This window comes from Phycodurus eques, chromosome 21, assembly GCF_024500275.1.
Source record: "Phycodurus eques isolate BA_2022a chromosome 21, UOR_Pequ_1.1, whole genome shotgun sequence".
NCBI lineage: Eukaryota > Metazoa > Chordata > Actinopteri > Syngnathiformes > Syngnathidae > Phycodurus > Phycodurus eques.
The window spans coordinates 3,674,230-3,690,455 of record NC_084545.1 but is presented as its reverse complement, the minus strand read 5'-3'; the positions used below and the strand labels follow the sequence as shown (position 1 = coordinate 3,690,455).

Here is a 16,226-nt window from a genome sequence, read left to right as displayed (position 1 = left end):
TGCTTTGGGCTACAGCTAGAACTCAGCGCACTCCTTCATGGTTAAATTGAAGGGTATGAGCTAACTAGCTACCAGTTTGTATATTGGGGGGGAAAAAAAAAATCAAGACATTTTAAATAGGGACTAGAGCCCATTTTACACGTTAGCACAAAGCTAAGCTAACTGTAGCCTGAGTTATTGCTGGCAAACCATAATTAGGTATGTCGTTTTCTAATTAAAAACAGACATTTGTTTGACTTTGGTTGAGGTATTGTAATTAAGCAAATAGTCACAAATGATAAGTAAAAGCAGAAACTGAAAGAACTTTTGAAACTATACTCAGCTAGGCCAAACCAAGCTAACTGTAGCATCAGTTACGGTTTCAAAAAGCTAATTATGTGCACTATGTTCTATTCCAATTAAAAAGGGAATGTTGGTTTCCACATAATACTCACAAATTAAAATAATTACAAGCTGAGACTGGCTTTGAGTCTTGAAACTGCATTAAGCTAAGCTTGAGAAAGCTAACCGCAACCTCATGTAGCTGTTTCTATAAGATAACGTATAATTCTTTTCTAATTAAAAAAAGACATTGGTTTCCCTCTGGACAGTATTATAATCAAGCAAAAACCACATTGAGCACTCACAAATAACATTCCAAACTACAAGAGACGGCCTTTGAAGTGTTGAAGCTCCATTTTACTAAGCTAAACGAAGCTTCAGTGTAGCCTCAGTTCCTCTTTTTAAATGATCATGATGTATTCACCTTGGAACTTGTGTTGGGTATTATAATTCAGCAAATGGCATATTTATAAATTACAATTCAAATTACAATTCGTAAAAGTACAAAGTAGCTTTGAAGCGTTGAAACTGCACAAAGCATTAGGATTATGAAAAATCATCATTAGGAAAAAAGGACATTTGACTCACAAATAATGATAAATAAAAGTGGAGACTGGATTTGTGTGTTGAAGTCACACTAAGCTATTGCGAAGTTAAGTGAAACCACCTGTATCCTCTGGTTTGGAAAATAGAATTACATATTCCTCTTACTAAAGCTGAAATCATTTCTTATTTGGAAGAAGCATTAGGCTACAGCACTGGTGTCAATCTGTTGGCCCGGGGGCCAGATCCGGGCCGGCACATCATTTTACGTGGCCCGCGAAAGCAAATCAAAATCGCTAATTGTGTTCTGGTGTAATACCATTGAGATATTTGCAAGCATTAGTTTGTTACCAATCCCCCTTTGAAAATAAATGGAATAGTTGAAAAACATGTTTCTACAGGCTTCTGATTTCAAAACCGGTTATTCATCAATGTGTTGTGTATACTGTAATTACAATATATGAAGTAATCTTTCATTTATAGGGGTCCACAGTCGTAGCTGCCCTCCGAGGGAAGTCATAACTGCGATGTGGCTTGTGACATAAAATGAGTTTGACACCCTTGAGCTACAGCAGCTGTAGCACAACATTAATGACCACCTGACCAAAAAAAAAAAAAAAAAGTGTTTAAAATACCTAATAAAGTAAACAGAGTGTATGGTGACATTAAAATGGCACAAGTGAAACTTTTTTTGACAAGATGGGGGATGAGGCTGGGGTGTTGGTGATGGTGCACCAACCAGTCGAGCAGCCCGCCACTCTTGCCCTCCTTCCCTGCCTCCCCGCCGGCCTCGGGCTCCCCTTCACGGGTTCTCGAGTGTCACGTTCGTATCCCCACAGGCAGTCAAGGTTAACAAGCTGGTGTCTGCTGAGGCGGCTGTAGAAAGGTGGCTGGTGATGCAGACACACACCGAACTAGTCTAGTCCCCCCACTACCCCCAACCACATCCCCAATATCCCCCTAATGCCGCTTCCACTATGCGGCTGTAGCTGAGGCCAAAAACACCACCATTTTAAACTGGGGGGGTGGGGGTGGGGGTGGGGGGAATTCATTTAAAAAAAAAAAAAAAAAAACAGAACCGCATTAAATGCCGAAATAGGGTAGTTTACACGATTGCTGCTGCAGTGACGTGCTAATAATAGTAAAAAAGCCAAACACGGCAGCTCCGTACCTTTCTCTCCATCCTCTCTCGTGTGCTTTTTTTTTGGCCGACTCAACAGCACAAAGTGTCGGATGTGTACGGTCGTCCGGTCCGGTCCGGTGTGGTCCAGTCAGGTCTTTCCTCAACTTCCTCGCGGCTTTTCAAGAGCAACAACCAAAAAAAAAAAAAAAAAGCAAAAAAAAAAAAAAGCAAAACAATGAGACTTGAGACTGTCACTTCCCCATCACTGGACGGCGACTTGTTAGCGCTGGTGCTGGCCTTGCGGGACAGCGGGGATGGAGCCGCCACACAGCCCGAATTGGTGAAGCCTCGCTGGGGAAAGGGAAGCAAGAAGGAGCGCAGGCGCGGTCTGCCACCGGAGAGTCGATGTGATGAAAAATGACCACAGGCAGGGAGTGTCGTCAAATTATTATCCTCCTCGCTGTTTCTTTCTTTTTTTTTTTTTTTTTTTTCTGTTAGCTGGAGGGTTTCCTACAGTGCAACACCTCTCTACTCTTTTCCCCCCCAAATTCTCAAATAGCAGACACAAAGAGACTGCCTGTTTTTTTTCTTCTTAGGGGAGGGCGGGTGTTAAAAAAATGCAGGGTGTGCAGAAAACTAGAAGCACGTGAAGGCAGATCAGAAAAAAGCAATAAGGAAATTTACAAATTCAGCATACTTACCGGCCACTTGATTAGGTACACCAACAGAATCCAGTGACATCCCATTCAAATTCCACCTTTGCAAATAATGCTCAAAGGTATCAATAATTCATATCATTCTGCCTGTAGATGTGCACCTCATTACACTGGGAGGCCTATCATAATGTTTTACAATTGGTTGTGCACCACCTCTCATCCAAAGTCAGTTGGCATAAACTCCAGTTCAGCCGCAAATAGATATAGAAATATCGAAAACGGATGGCAGGATATCAAATAAATAGCGGATATAAAATAGTGTTCCCCTCGGCATAGTCACTTATTATTGACCTATTGTTGATTCAGTGCATTGCAGATTTGTTTTCATATTTATATCACTTATATAATAAACGCTTCTTAGCCTAGATTCAATTTGTTTAAAAAAATACTTAAAACACATTTTACAACAAATAAACTGAAGATACTATCCATTACTACTGTGCATTACTGTATATTTAAGAGTATAAAAGATATTTAAGAGTGTAAAAAGTGTTTATAATACTATGGTAGAGGTTAATAGAAGCGTGGGGAAGATAAATAAACCTTGTTAGGTTCATACAGCTTTAAAATATGTATCAATAATTTTAAAAACTACTTCGCAGATTTCACCTATTGTGGGGTTGGTCCAGTATCTAACCCCTGTGAGAAACGAGGGATTACTGTACACATGAAAGTACATGTACATTTCATATTATTTCGACCATATTCATTTGAAGCCGTTTGTAAATATAAATGCTAAAATAAAACAGAAAGATGAGTTTTTCCATCTAGTTTTCGTGTATAGGCGTCGTTGAGTGGACAAGTGATATAAGCAGCTGTGTGAGTCAACAGACTTTCATGGCTCAAACACCTCTCTGCAGCCCACTCTTATCCACCCACTCACAAAGGCTTCAGGGATTTACAGCACAAGTACTTGCTGTATGCAAGCAGAAATACATTTAAAAACTACTCACGTCCTTACTTATGTACTTTTGGAATAGAGTTTTTGTCTTATGTTGAAATATATCCTTGTTACGAGACTGACATTACAGGGATGATAAAAAGCATCCTTGAAACAAGGTGGAGTACATTTATTTCAAATTTTTATTGAAAGTGCCTCTCCTTGGGGAGTGTTTGCATACAAGAAGAAGCCGTTTTACAATCGGTCGTGTGTCCAAATTCGAGACTTGATCCAGGATTCATGCGAGTGGAAGTTCAAAAGCAGCATTTACAGGATTTATGATCTATTTGTTCAGTCCTGGACATCAAAATAATCGATTACCGGCTCTTCTTTGACCAGCTTGGACCAGGTGGTGGCGCCGGAGGCCCTGCGAGCAGAGTTGGGGGGCACAATACGTAACCGTGCAACAAAATGGCGTCCGCTCACAGAAGCAGAAGAACGAGAACTGACCTGCTGCTGGGCTGTTTGATGTGAGCGATGGGCACGGGGGCCCTGGTGGCCGTCTCACGCTCGATCAACGAGGTCAGAGTCCATTTCGGACACAGCGATTTCCCCCTGAGAAGACATGGAGATACGAAAGATGGGGCTGGGCGATATGGTCTTGAAATAAAATCTCTCTTTTTGTTCACAAAAAATTAGTTTTTACAATTTTAATATACTTGCCCTCTTAGTTAATCAAAAAAATGCAAATCACAATGACAAGTTTTCATCCTAGTTTTTTTTTTTTTTTTCCCATTACTTGGATTTGCTTGATTTCCCGCGATGTTGTTTTCTCAGCAATAACTTGCATCAACTTAAACAGAAATACTATTGTTTCTTTACATACAATTCAATTTTATTTATATAGCACCATACCACAACAGGTTGCTTTAAACAAAGAGCAGGTCTAAAACCGCACTCCTCACTTATTAAAAGACCAACTGAACTCCATAATGCGAAAATACCTCTCTTTTCCTTCCTTCCTTTTCCTCCTGGAAAACAAATGGCCCCTTTGTCAAAACATATGTAAACACCACCACTCACGGTCTGTTCTTATGTAGAGTTCGGTACAGGTGAGGCAAAGCCACCACTGCAAAATATTTGCAGCTTAGAAGCACCTACCTCGGGTCAAAAGATTTCCAACATGTCAATAAATCACTGCTTTTGTAAGGTTTATATCTTACACCACCTTATAGGCACCATGTCCTTGGCAATGTTCATCGCCACTGACTCCGCGATTGCCTTCTTTGTCATACTGAAAACAATGTGAAAATGACTTAAGAAAAAATAAACAGACGCTAGAGGGATCTGGGGGGGGGGGGAAATCGCTAAATATAAGGAACAAATTGCAAATTTGGCAACACTAACTGTGCTTTCGTAAACTAGCTTCAATACGTTCGGAGCTATGTTGTTAGTGGAAGCAATGCACGTCAACATTTTTTTTTCTTTTTTTTTTTTTTACTGCTTTGAAGTACGAAACCACAAAAAAATCGTCCTGACAAAGTTGTATTAATCGATTAATTGCTAAAATCGATTTATCACCCAGCCCTAGTGCGGGATGTTGCCATTTTATGGGGCTTACTTGTGCGCCGTGACGACCACGTTGCGCTTGGGCTCGTTGTCGTAGCTGACGCTCTCCACAGCGTAGACCTCGGCCAGCTCGTGCACGATCCTGCGGCGGTCCCTGTTCATGGGCTGGAAGCAGTGGCTCTTCTTTGGCTGCTTGCCCTGCACAACAACAACAACAACAACAAAAACGAAATCTTTGACATTATAATTTGGACTGCGATATTTTCCTTGTATGAGGCGCCAACCTGCAACCTTAAAAGAAAAAAAGAAAATGTGGCACATGTCTCCTACTGGCCGAGGAAGCTACTAATTTAGTTGAGACCATAAAGAGATCCAGACACAGACTACAGCTGCTTCCATCCCGGAGGTCCGCTGGAGGATTGACAGCGCCAGAAAACAGCTTGATTTGCAAAAAAACAGGTCAGAAAATTATGGTTCATTTTAAGGTTCTGTATACAGTGGTGCCTTGACATATAACTGACCCAACTGACAAGTTTTTCAAGATACGAGCCATCGTTCGGCTGATTTTTTGCTTTGACTTGTGAGCAAGAATATGGCATATTTTATAGATGTGAGATTTGCTAACCACTGGTCCACTTTGCAGCCTACATTTCCATAATGTGTTGTTCCCTTTAATAGAGAGGCTACACAGTAGAGGAGTGGCTTTCAAAATGAGCCACCACTTTAATTTTCCTCATGGGATGAATAAAGTATCAATTTATCTATAAGGGGCAAGAAAACATTTTTTGGTCCAAACTGCACACTCACCTTCGAAACCAGCTCCACGAGATTCTTAATCGCCTCTTCTACACCCGAGACGAACTTCAAGTCTTTTCTAAAAGAGAAGACATGCTTGGGGTGACTTTCAAGTACGATCAAAGTACAAACAAGAGCACATACAGAAGACAGACCTGGCATCCTCTTTGAGGCTATTGCTGTACACGGAGGTGGAGCGTACGTTGAAGGGGTCCGAGGAGGGGTCTATCTGCAAGGCCTCGGCCAGGCGCTTGTTCCGCTCCAGAGTGGCGCACTCCTCGTCGCATTCCACCCTGAACGACGAAAACAACAAGTTCAGGGCAATGGCCACCTGGCACCTGCCACCATTTTGTCTACCTGCTCTGTTTGAGCTCCTTCTTGGCGAGCAGCGGGCCGATGTCCATGGAGTCGCCGAGCTGCATGTCGGACAGCTTGCTGGCCATAGCGATGGCAGCGTACCTGTGACACGTAAACGTTTCAACCAGTGTTTTAAGACACCCGTCACGTGTGGTGTGCCATCAAGTGAATACAGCAAGGAGACAACACGACATGAAATAGTCAGGGTTTTCCAATCCAAGTTGTTAGACATCTACAAACATTTTAATATCAGGCAAAACTGAACTCATTCCGGTCATTCAATTCAAAAAGTGAAACTCATTTTAAATATTCACTACACACAAAGTGAAATACTTCATGATTTAATTTGTCATTATGTTGATGATTATAGCTTACAGCTGACGAATAACACAAATTCACTATGTCAAGAAATGACAAAAATTACATTTAAAAAAAAAAATCAATCCACATGATTTTTAAAATAAATGTGATGATATTCTAACTTGGGATTCACCTGCGTGTTACGGGAGATACAAAAACAAAAAGTTACCTTACATGGCATAATATACATCCACTGTCAGTTTAAAACACAAAAAGTTGTTTTAAGTAGCAAACGTTCCGAAAATGCCTTCAAATAACTAGAATAAATGTTAGAAATGTGTTTCAGTTGCTTAGAATTTTTGTTTTCTAAATGTATCCATAATTTAGTATCTTCTGAAGGTATTTAGCAATGATAATTAGTTCATATTACTTAATTTAAGAGACTTCTGTATTTTTATGTTGGCTTTTTTTTTTTTTTTTTTTTTTTTTACTGTTGTAGGATATTCAACATAACAGCAAAAAAAAAAAAAATAAGTAAAGAGATAAAAAATTTAAAGAGCTTGTTTTTGTATCTTGGATAATACATCACTCTATTGGGATTCTCCACTTGTCCTCATTAGGGTTGCTGGTAACTGAAGCATATTCAAGCTGACTTGGGGCTAGACGCGTGGTAAACTCTGGACTGGTTGTCAGACAATCAGAGGAGCTCATTTAGACAATCATTCATACTCACATTCCACCTATGGCCAATTTAGGGTCGTCAGTGGTTCTAACATGCATGTTTTTGGAATGTTGGAGGAAGCTGGACAAATGACACACATTTAATACGATTTAATTCAATTCAGCTGACCTTTGGTATGAACTGGCAGCCTCGGTGCACGCCACCATTTCCTTCCTTCGACCGCAATCACACTGCAGCGCCACCTAAGAGTATTATACTGGATTAAAATACACCCTTTAATAGTAAGATCCTCATTATGTCTCATTGTAACAGAGTTTTGTACCTTAGTAGGGCAGGTGGTGGGCGGACATCCGGTGCCCGTGTGGCATGGGGCGGCGCAGGCGTGGCCGCAGTCGGGGCGGGGCTGCGTACACGGCTGGCTGCATCTGTCCGCTGCCAGCAAGCAGTCGCCGCGGTGGCAGATGCGCTTGCAGCGGTGCATCTGGCACGGCAGCATTTTGCCGCACGTGAGCCCACAGGAAATGTCTTGCAGGTGACATGGGATGTTGCTGCGTTGCTAAACATAGAGGTTAACACCTGATTTAAACAAATAAATACATGGTACAGTGCGAATCCTCGTGAATGTGCTGTCACCTCGTGCTTTCCCATGCACCACTTGTCGGTGAGGTACGTGCAGGGGGGACACTTCTCCTCGCTGTGGCAGTTGTGGAACACTAAAAAAGCAGACTTGTTGTTCATGTCTCATCAACTGTTTCTTCGTATGTGGTTAATTGTGAAATTTGAGCGTTTTCCATTTCGTGTGATCAAAATGAGCAAAAGCCCAATTGTTGGATGTCTCTGAACGATTATGATGAGTGATTATGCTGTGGTGTAGGGTGGGTTAAGAGTGATTTTCTTCCCTCCCAGATATACTCGGAAAACGGTCGGGCCAACAACTGTAATTATTAAACCTGTTCAACATTGACGATGGCAAATCCCTATTGTGTCGTGTGTCTCACAAGTCGTCATAAAGAAACAAAGAAAAGAGACTGCAAAAGTGTGTAACAGTTTGCCTAGCTTCTTCTATTACGACTACTCTTTCTTCGTTGTATTTCCTGGTAGCCTCAATACCCTGTAGCACTGTGCTGCCTCTCGCAGGTCAGTCTTGGTGCTACAGCCACTTTTCCCCCCCCATTATGTGTGGGGTCTGTCACATGTTAAATTGAAGTTATTGATTAAGACGTTAAGTGTGTAACACGCTTTACCTGGATGATCACACACGTGTCTTCTGGTACACAAGTTCTTGCACTCGGGTGGGCTTGTGCCGCATGGGATGGGCGGGTACAACACGGACACCCCGCAGTGACACGTGAGCTCATCAAAACCTACAAGTACATGGTCGTGGTTCATTACATTCAGACCAAATACAACCAAATGACCCTCAAAAAAGAAAAGAAAAGTAAACATGATTGAATATAGTCTTATGACTCACTGGACTGCCAGCAGGGTTCACAGTTGCCACGGTGACAAGGCTCCTGGCAGCGGTGCAGGCCACAGTTGAGTTTGTAGCCGCAGATCAGTTGGCACTTGTGATCCACGCTCTGCATGAAAGTGGGCGCACACACAAACACGCCAGTGAAACCAAAAACCTACAAATCAATCCCAAAACTGTACACTTCAAAAGTTCAGTGCCAAGCAGTTATTTTGGTACATTGTTGGTGTGGTAGGGCACTCGACACAGCGAGTGGTGAAAAGAGAATGGTCAAGTCCAGCGCGGGAAGATCACAAAAAACAAAGCTGGTCTTAAAAGGACACATACTATAAAAATGTTTTCACAATTTAAAACAATTCTCAGGTGTTTTGACAAAACAATCCACAGCCCCAACAAAAACTTACCACGCAGCACAGCTCACCGCACTTGTGTCGGCCACAGGAGCGCTTCTTGTTGCAGCGCTTCTCACAGGTGAACACGAGCTCCTCTGGAATGCAAAAGAAGAAGCATTAAATAACATTGTGATGACCGAACCAATAAGATTAATTTCCTCTGGATGCGATGAGCTCACCCTCTCTTTGGATTGTGGCACACGGCACCTCCTGAAAATCCGATACAAAGTCAGTTGGTGAAACTAAAAACCGACATGGTGACCGCGTGTTGTGATGGTGTTTCTGCCCACCTTTGTCTTGGAAGCACATCTGCATCTGATGGTAGAAGTTAGGGAACAGGGCCCACAAGGGCCCTCGTGGCACAGCTTGTCACACTGGTGGATCGTGTCTGAAACACACAGGAACACAAGCTCATAAACCCCTACAGGACAATTTGAAAATGAAGAAAAATTATAAACATTCCTGCTATTTTTAAATGCATCACTGTTATTTTTTCCATGCTAGTATTCTTGTGCTGTTTGATTAAGTGGATAAAGAATGCCAGTTCTGCAGCTTTGTACATCTGCTTTATGTTCAACCCAACAGGCCCAGATAGAACACCAAGTAAGTACATTTGTGAGTAAATTGAGACGATGGCATCATTGTTATTTCAGTGTATATACTTTTCGTGCCATTTTTGTTTGGTGGTGCTCCAGGGAATGTTTCTAATGTAAAATATGTGGCTCGGCTCAAAGGTTGGAATGGTCTGCACTACTGCATTAGCGGTAAAAGCGCCCTCTGCTGCCTAATGTGAGATTAGATGCTTTGCTGGAGCCAAGTGGTGAAACAAATTCAATACTGGACATACATTATAGTAGGAATGAATAGCTTTTGTCATACCGTTAGAACCGCAGGGCAGCGGAAAGCTGCACGTCTGTCCACAGGAGGGGATGGGGTCCGAGCAGCTTTTTCGCTCCGAGTAGCCTAGCTCCAGGAGCTTGGCTATCGGCGTCTGGCCGCACGGGCAAGTCTTGACCGTACTCGGTGAGCGAGGGCACGGCGGACACGAGCCGCGGTGGCATGGTTGCTGGCACTGGTGAGCTTCACAGTTTAACATTCTGACAGAAGAAGGAGGTGTTAGTGGATGAATGGAAACAGGAAAAAAAGATGACTTACTTTCCACATCATCAAACTTACTTTCCACAAGTCTTTTGGCAGGAGAAATTCCCCGAACCGTCGAATCCGTCTTCATCTGTGCCACAAGGTACCTCGCGAGTGGAGGCTCCACAGTAGCAGGCTAGAGTCGTGTCACATGAGTTCATATTAGGGATGTTAATAAAAGCAATCAGACGTTCTAGCTAGGGGTGGCCAATAAATTGCTTGTTATTGTCAGGACGATTTATATATTTTTTCAATCGATTTTCTTTTTTGCAGCTTCCGGAGTTCAAAGCACGTCCCAGCTGATGTGCACTGCTTCCACTAACAACATGGCTGCAAAGAGAGAGGAGCTACACGAGCACGGTCGCCGCTACCAACTTAATGATTTGGTCACTATAGTGAGACTCACCTTGTAGGACTTGCAGCTGGCAAGGGCGACACGCTCCGGCGTGGCACACCTGAGCGCACGTGTGCTGGCCGCAGTTGAGCGCAGCGCCGCACGCCTTGTCGCAGTGGAGGAGCAACGCCTGGCTGCAGCGCATGGGCTGACTGGGAAAAGGCAACAAAATCCCGAGAAAGAGATATTTGAAAAAGCAAGGAATGGCAGGAAAGCATAGCATAGGGCGTATCGGGACACTCTTGTTGTGATACCTTGTTCTTCCACAGACGCAGGATTTTGTCACAAAGGCGGGACACTGTGGACAAGGTCCTGGATGACATAAACTGAAGGAGACATGGAAGGTGGGAAACAACAAGTCCTTTTGTGTGTATTTATTCAATATCCATCGACCAATTTTCGATTGCGCTTGTCTTCATTTCGGGCACAGGTGAGCTGGAGCCGATCCCAGATGACTTTGGGCGACTACACGTGTATGTGTTTCAGAAATTATTTATTTGAAATTAATCTGACTCGCACCAGAGATGGTGGTCCCCAAATATTGACACATTAACGTTGATTTGTTTTTGAGAGTAAAGAACTAAGAAAACACATTGATTGTGTTCAATTTATTTGTCTTTTATGGCCGTAACTTCCGATTAACGTTCGTCTGTGCCCACCGCCCTACAAATGGAGTATGTATTGTTTGGTATTGTCTCACATGTTACAGGGGTGGTTGCAGTCCACACCGCTTCTCTTCTTCCCACACATGTCGCCGCAGCTGTGGGGGATCTCGCTGCGCTGCCATTCTGGATTGGTCACTTTGCCTGTCAAGAGGCAGCGGGAACTCCATCATATTAATTGACAAACCTCATCCTGTAGCGAAGTGTTTGACGGTAATGTTGAATGACAATTAAAATTAACCGCAGAAGCAGGTGTAGGAGGCCGGGTGTTTGAGTGAAACATTCTGACAGGCGGGACAACGCCAACCATCAGCGGAATCTAAAAAGGAAAAATGTGACAGTAAAAACACTGGTGACAAAAGCCAAAGAGAGCACCAACTTTCAACAGCATTGTCTCTTCTGTTGCTATTGTGTTAAGAAAAGCCACGAAAGCATGCTGATGGTGCTCGAGTGGAAAAGAATTGACATTCAGTTTTGTGTCATGAGAGAGAACTTGAGCTTACTTTTAATTTATTTTTTTTACTTAACCATAACATTGGACAATCTAATTCATAAAAGCAGAAAACTCTGTCGCACTTTCCACACTGAGAAAATACAATAAAAAAAGACATTTAAAAAAACATTATTTTTGTAATAGTTCAACCAAAAGAAGGTGCAAAAAATGTATTTTCATAAACTTGTCTAACTCTCAGCTGAACCTTAACTACAAAAATTTAAATAAAATCATTGAAAAAAAAAAAAAAAAATTTGATTCTCATCTTAACTTAAGCAACAAAAATGCAATCTTTCTTCCAGAATACCTGTAAAAAAATTCCCAGTGGCTAAATCTAATGCTAAGGCATCTAAAAGAGTTTGTGAAGTAGTGGATGTTTGTAATCTTGTACCCGAGGACGCACCGTCTGCTTGGGAGGCGGGCGAGCGGGCCCATTTCTTGATGCAGTTGAGGTGGAAGACGTGGAAGCAGCTGTGGCAGCTCCACACGGGGGCCATGAGGCGGATGACGTCGCAGCACACCATGCACTCGTACTTCTCCTCTGACAGCTGCTCGATCAGACACCCTGTGACCGGGAAGGACACTTTCGGTGGACACGCTGGAAATGTTTTACAGTCTAACCCGCTCAAAGGACACATTTGATTTCCAAAACAGACAGGTGGGTCAATAATAAAAAATTAAAAAAAGTTAAAATGTGGACATAAAACATAAAATCACTTGGAATAACGACATAATTCTTGCTCATTTTTAAAGTCTATTATTCATAATGAATGTCATTATAAGTTATCAATTGTGTTTGTACAAATATATGTACAACAATACTAGTATTTTTGTTTTCTTATAAAATAGTTGATTTTGATAATAAAATAATCATTCATTCTCATGTTAAAATTTTATTATTTATAATTAGAATGAATTAACCAATTATTTCATAAAAACTAAATGTAAAATTTGTTTTTAATATTGGTGAATGTTAATTTTAGTATAATGTATTAACCAATTAATTAGTAAATTAAAATAAATTGAAAATAGTTTACTAAATTTTTACTTATTTGATTCTTATTAATCACCCAATGATTTAATAAATGTAAAAGACATTGTATTATTATTTTAATAAAGATTATGCTAATTTTCATTTGAATAATTATTTTTTATAATTAATCAAGCAATTTAATAACATGAAAAAAAATATTTACTGCACTAATATTTTCTGTAAATCTGTTTATTTTAATTCTTATTAAAAATGTTGATTATAATGAATGTAGTTATAATTAATTAATTTTAAAATATTATTTTTTTTCATTTTGTATTTACAATAAAGCAATTATAACAAAAATAATAAAAAATAACACAAACAATTTAACAAGCCAATTTTATGCAAGCAATATTACAGGACTGTCAGTGGGCCGGATTCAGGAACGGAACGGAGACCGCGGGCCGTACTTTGCCCAGGTCATGACCAACCTGTCTGAGTCTCGTTGCTCTCTGGCATGTTCAGGTTCCTCCTGTGGTTCTGTGGTCTCCTGTGCCCTCTGTGACGGTCACCCGGGTGTCGTCTGCCGTGGTCGTCGTGGCAACCGCGCCCCCTATCTGAGTCCCTCTCCTCCTGCGGTGGCACTTTGGGAGGTTTGATAGGTCCTTGTTGTCGCTTCTGTATGGGCTGTTTCTTCTGATGATCTCGCTGGTGATCGGGACTGGTCCTCCTGGAGCGCTGGGTCCTCTCTCGGTCTTCTCCTCCGTTGTCATCCGGCGTTTGACGCCCGACGCCGGCGTTCTTCTCCCTTAAATGAAGCTCATCCCCTCGCCTGTGATTCTCGTGCCTAAACTTCCTCTGCTCCGAATTCCTGCCGCCGTCGTCCCTCCGCCAGTTTGTCCAGTCGGGCCCGTCGTCTGACTGCTCGCCAGCGAAACCTCTTTGCCACCGCGTGGTGTGAAAATTCCCATTGACGCCTCGGAATCCGTCCCGCCGGCCTCGTCCTCGCCTCCTGCCGCCCACCTCGCCCTGTTCATAGTTTGGATGCTGAGAGGCCGCGTGATGCGAGCTGTGAGGGTGGCCGAAGGGCGGTTGGAAGCCTTGACGAGGGTGGCCATATTGTTGAGAGGGACCACTCGCGCGTAGGTCGCTGCTGTATCTGGATTGACCGCGTCTGGACTTGTTGTCGTTTGGCTTTTTATAATGTGATGTGCCCTCTGGATTGAGGTCCGGTGGGTCTACAGACAGAACAGTGACAGTGTGAAATATTGTCGACACGAAAAAGGCCCCCAAAAAATACAATCATAAACAGTCAGAATTTTGACTGTTTAGAGGCGAAACAATCACTGCCTGAGTACAGTTCAGTAACATTTAAGTTCAATACAATTGCATTTATTCTTGATTTGTCTTTTAACAATGATTTGGTACATTAGCTAAATTATATGTGAAATACATTTTTATTTAATCATTACTTAAGTTTTGTTTATTTCCGCAGTGTTTATATTCAAACTGAGCATAATGTTTATAACTACAAGGCAAACCTGGAGGATACCAGCTCAACTGAGCTGGTATCCTCCCACAGTGGCTTGGTCATTCATTTTTAATTATTAAAAAAAAGGTAATCCACTTTTATTTTTATTTTTTTTAGACTCCGCTCCGACTTTGTTAACTTGGATGAACATTGCTATCAGAAGCTATTTCTAGTAACATTGTAAGCAAATGATAAACAGAATTACTTGGGTGCTTAATTTCACGCTTTCTAGGTGGAAAGGCACTCCAGACACATTTGTATACAAAGCATATACAAAGTGAATTTTCCATGATATCTCCCCTTGAAAGTAAAATTTTTATTTATATTTATATTTGATTTTGTTTTTATTTTATTTATTTATTGTGGAGGTGGGGGGGGGGGTTGTTATATTGGTGTCTTTCAAAGTTCAGGGTCAAGTCCTCACATAGCCCAGCAGCTTACTCGGATACTAATAATAATAGTAACAATAGTATCACACGTGTACAAATATTATTTTGTCGGTCCAATAAAACATCAAAACAGCCTCGTAACATTACCTTACGTGAAACTAAAGGCTAACTTCAAGGAGCTAACATTAAAAATAAAAGTCTATACATCGACCGCTAATTTTGAGTTTGTGTACAACCAAAAACTCAATTTAGTGACATATATACAGAGAGAGTCTGCCTAAGTGAACAATTGGATTAAATTAGACAGCGTTAATTTACCTGAGGAGCCTTCAGCCATTCAGCCAGCTGTTTATCACTAACTACCTCGCGAAAAAGTTGCGCATAAATGTCCGTTTACTGGAAGTGACAAACGTCCTCCAAGAGACCAAAAGTAAGTTCTTTTAAAATCCGTTTGACGGTGTTTTAAGTCGAGACAAAGGTCTCTGTCTGGTTTCGGCTCAGTTTACTATTACTAAACTGTTAGCTTAGCCGCTAACGTGGGACACAGGCCATAGAATGTGACAGGCGCGTAGTGATACGTCACTTCCTGTTATCAATAAACATAATAAATGTTTTTATTCTTCACATATGGAGAGGATAACGCTTTTTTATTCTTCGTTTTATTCAATAATTAAATTACGGAATAGCATCAGAGTACATAGACGGATTAAGAAATAAAACAAATCTAGTAGTTTATTTATTTGAATAAAACGAGTAATAAGGTGTAGAAATAGCTCTGTATTCGGCTAATTATGATTTTAATCAATTGAAACACGTTTTAGATTAACATTTCAAAACAATTAATTAATGGTGTTGAAAAGAAACGCTGCTAAACGTTTTTGTGAGAACGTCACGCGCGGTAACGTGCACGTCACTTCCGAACAGAAACAAGTTTTTTTTTTTTTTTTTAATCTAATATTTAGTCTAAAACATAGACCACACAAACACAATCGCCAGGAGGTGACATGCAATCAGTGACGAAAAAAAACGTATTACAAAAATACAGTGTTTTTCGATGAGTATATCGACATTTGTGTATGTGTCACTTAGCCATTAATATAATACAATGAAATCAGAAAACAACAATATCTATATCTGAATTTAGTAAAAAATAAACGCTGATTTGGGCATTTTGTGAGTACGTCAAGTATACACTATGCTTTACCATGTACGTGTTTTTACAAAATATCAACATAAAAACTCAATGTGCATTCTATAGTCTTTTAAAAAATGAAATAATGACGTCAAAACTATGTTCTGATCATTAACTCTTATTTAAAGTTAATGAGTGTTAGGACTCCACTCCACAAGCCACAAGAGGGCGCCTGGTGTGTTGTTGGTGCAACACACTGCTTTTGAAAGTCAAACGAGATAGTGAGGGGGGGAAACAAATATGTCGCCACACTATGCATTGCTTATATCTTTGACAGTTATTTATATGCTCGCTAAAAGTATA

At 41.2% G+C, this 16,226-nt stretch overlaps 2 protein-coding genes across 2 annotated transcripts in view; both read right to left on the bottom strand.

Moving 5' to 3' along the window:
• Positions 1 to 2,172, bottom strand: part of smarcd3b (SWI/SNF related, matrix associated, actin dependent regulator of chromatin, subfamily d, member 3b) — a 31,247-nt gene extending 29,075 nt beyond the window's left edge. The window contains exon 1 of the mRNA XM_061667121.1: positions 2,036 to 2,172. Coding sequence (XP_061523105.1) covers positions 2,036 to 2,047 — 12 coding nt within the window. The 5' untranslated portion in view covers positions 2,048 to 2,172. The remainder of the gene's footprint in view (positions 1 to 2,035) is intronic.
• A 1,584-nt stretch (positions 2,173 to 3,756) lies between these two features.
• On the bottom strand, positions 3,757 to 15,282 carry nfx1 (nuclear transcription factor, X-box binding 1). Its single transcript, XM_061666679.1, has 23 exons — positions 15,050 to 15,282; positions 13,303 to 14,049; positions 12,242 to 12,403; positions 11,587 to 11,664; positions 11,384 to 11,489; positions 10,938 to 11,009; positions 10,696 to 10,835; positions 10,326 to 10,425; positions 10,029 to 10,246; positions 9,440 to 9,537; positions 9,329 to 9,359; positions 9,162 to 9,244; positions 8,758 to 8,866; positions 8,531 to 8,650; positions 7,920 to 7,999; positions 7,609 to 7,842; positions 7,455 to 7,528; positions 6,305 to 6,406; positions 6,103 to 6,240; positions 5,960 to 6,026; positions 5,205 to 5,350; positions 4,094 to 4,198; positions 3,757 to 4,010 (listed from the first exon to the last, which is right to left on the bottom strand). Exons 1-23 carry the CDS (start codon positions 15,066 to 15,068, stop codon positions 3,935 to 3,937), a joined length of 3,105 nt encoding a protein of 1,034 aa, XP_061522663.1. The 5' UTR covers positions 15,069 to 15,282; the 3' UTR covers positions 3,757 to 3,934.
• Positions 15,283 to 16,226: the final 944 nt, after the last annotated feature.

Coding starts and splice junctions, on each gene's coding strand:
- nfx1 (XM_061666679.1), bottom strand. Junction 12,404..13,302: donor GAGCAACGAGACTCAGACAG/GTTGGTCATGAC, acceptor TCCCGGTCACAG/GGTGTCTGATCGAGCAGCTG. Junction 8,651..8,757: donor TGAACCCTGCTGGCAGTCCA/GTGAGTCATAAG, acceptor ATGTACTTGTAG/GTTTTGATGAGCTCACGTGT.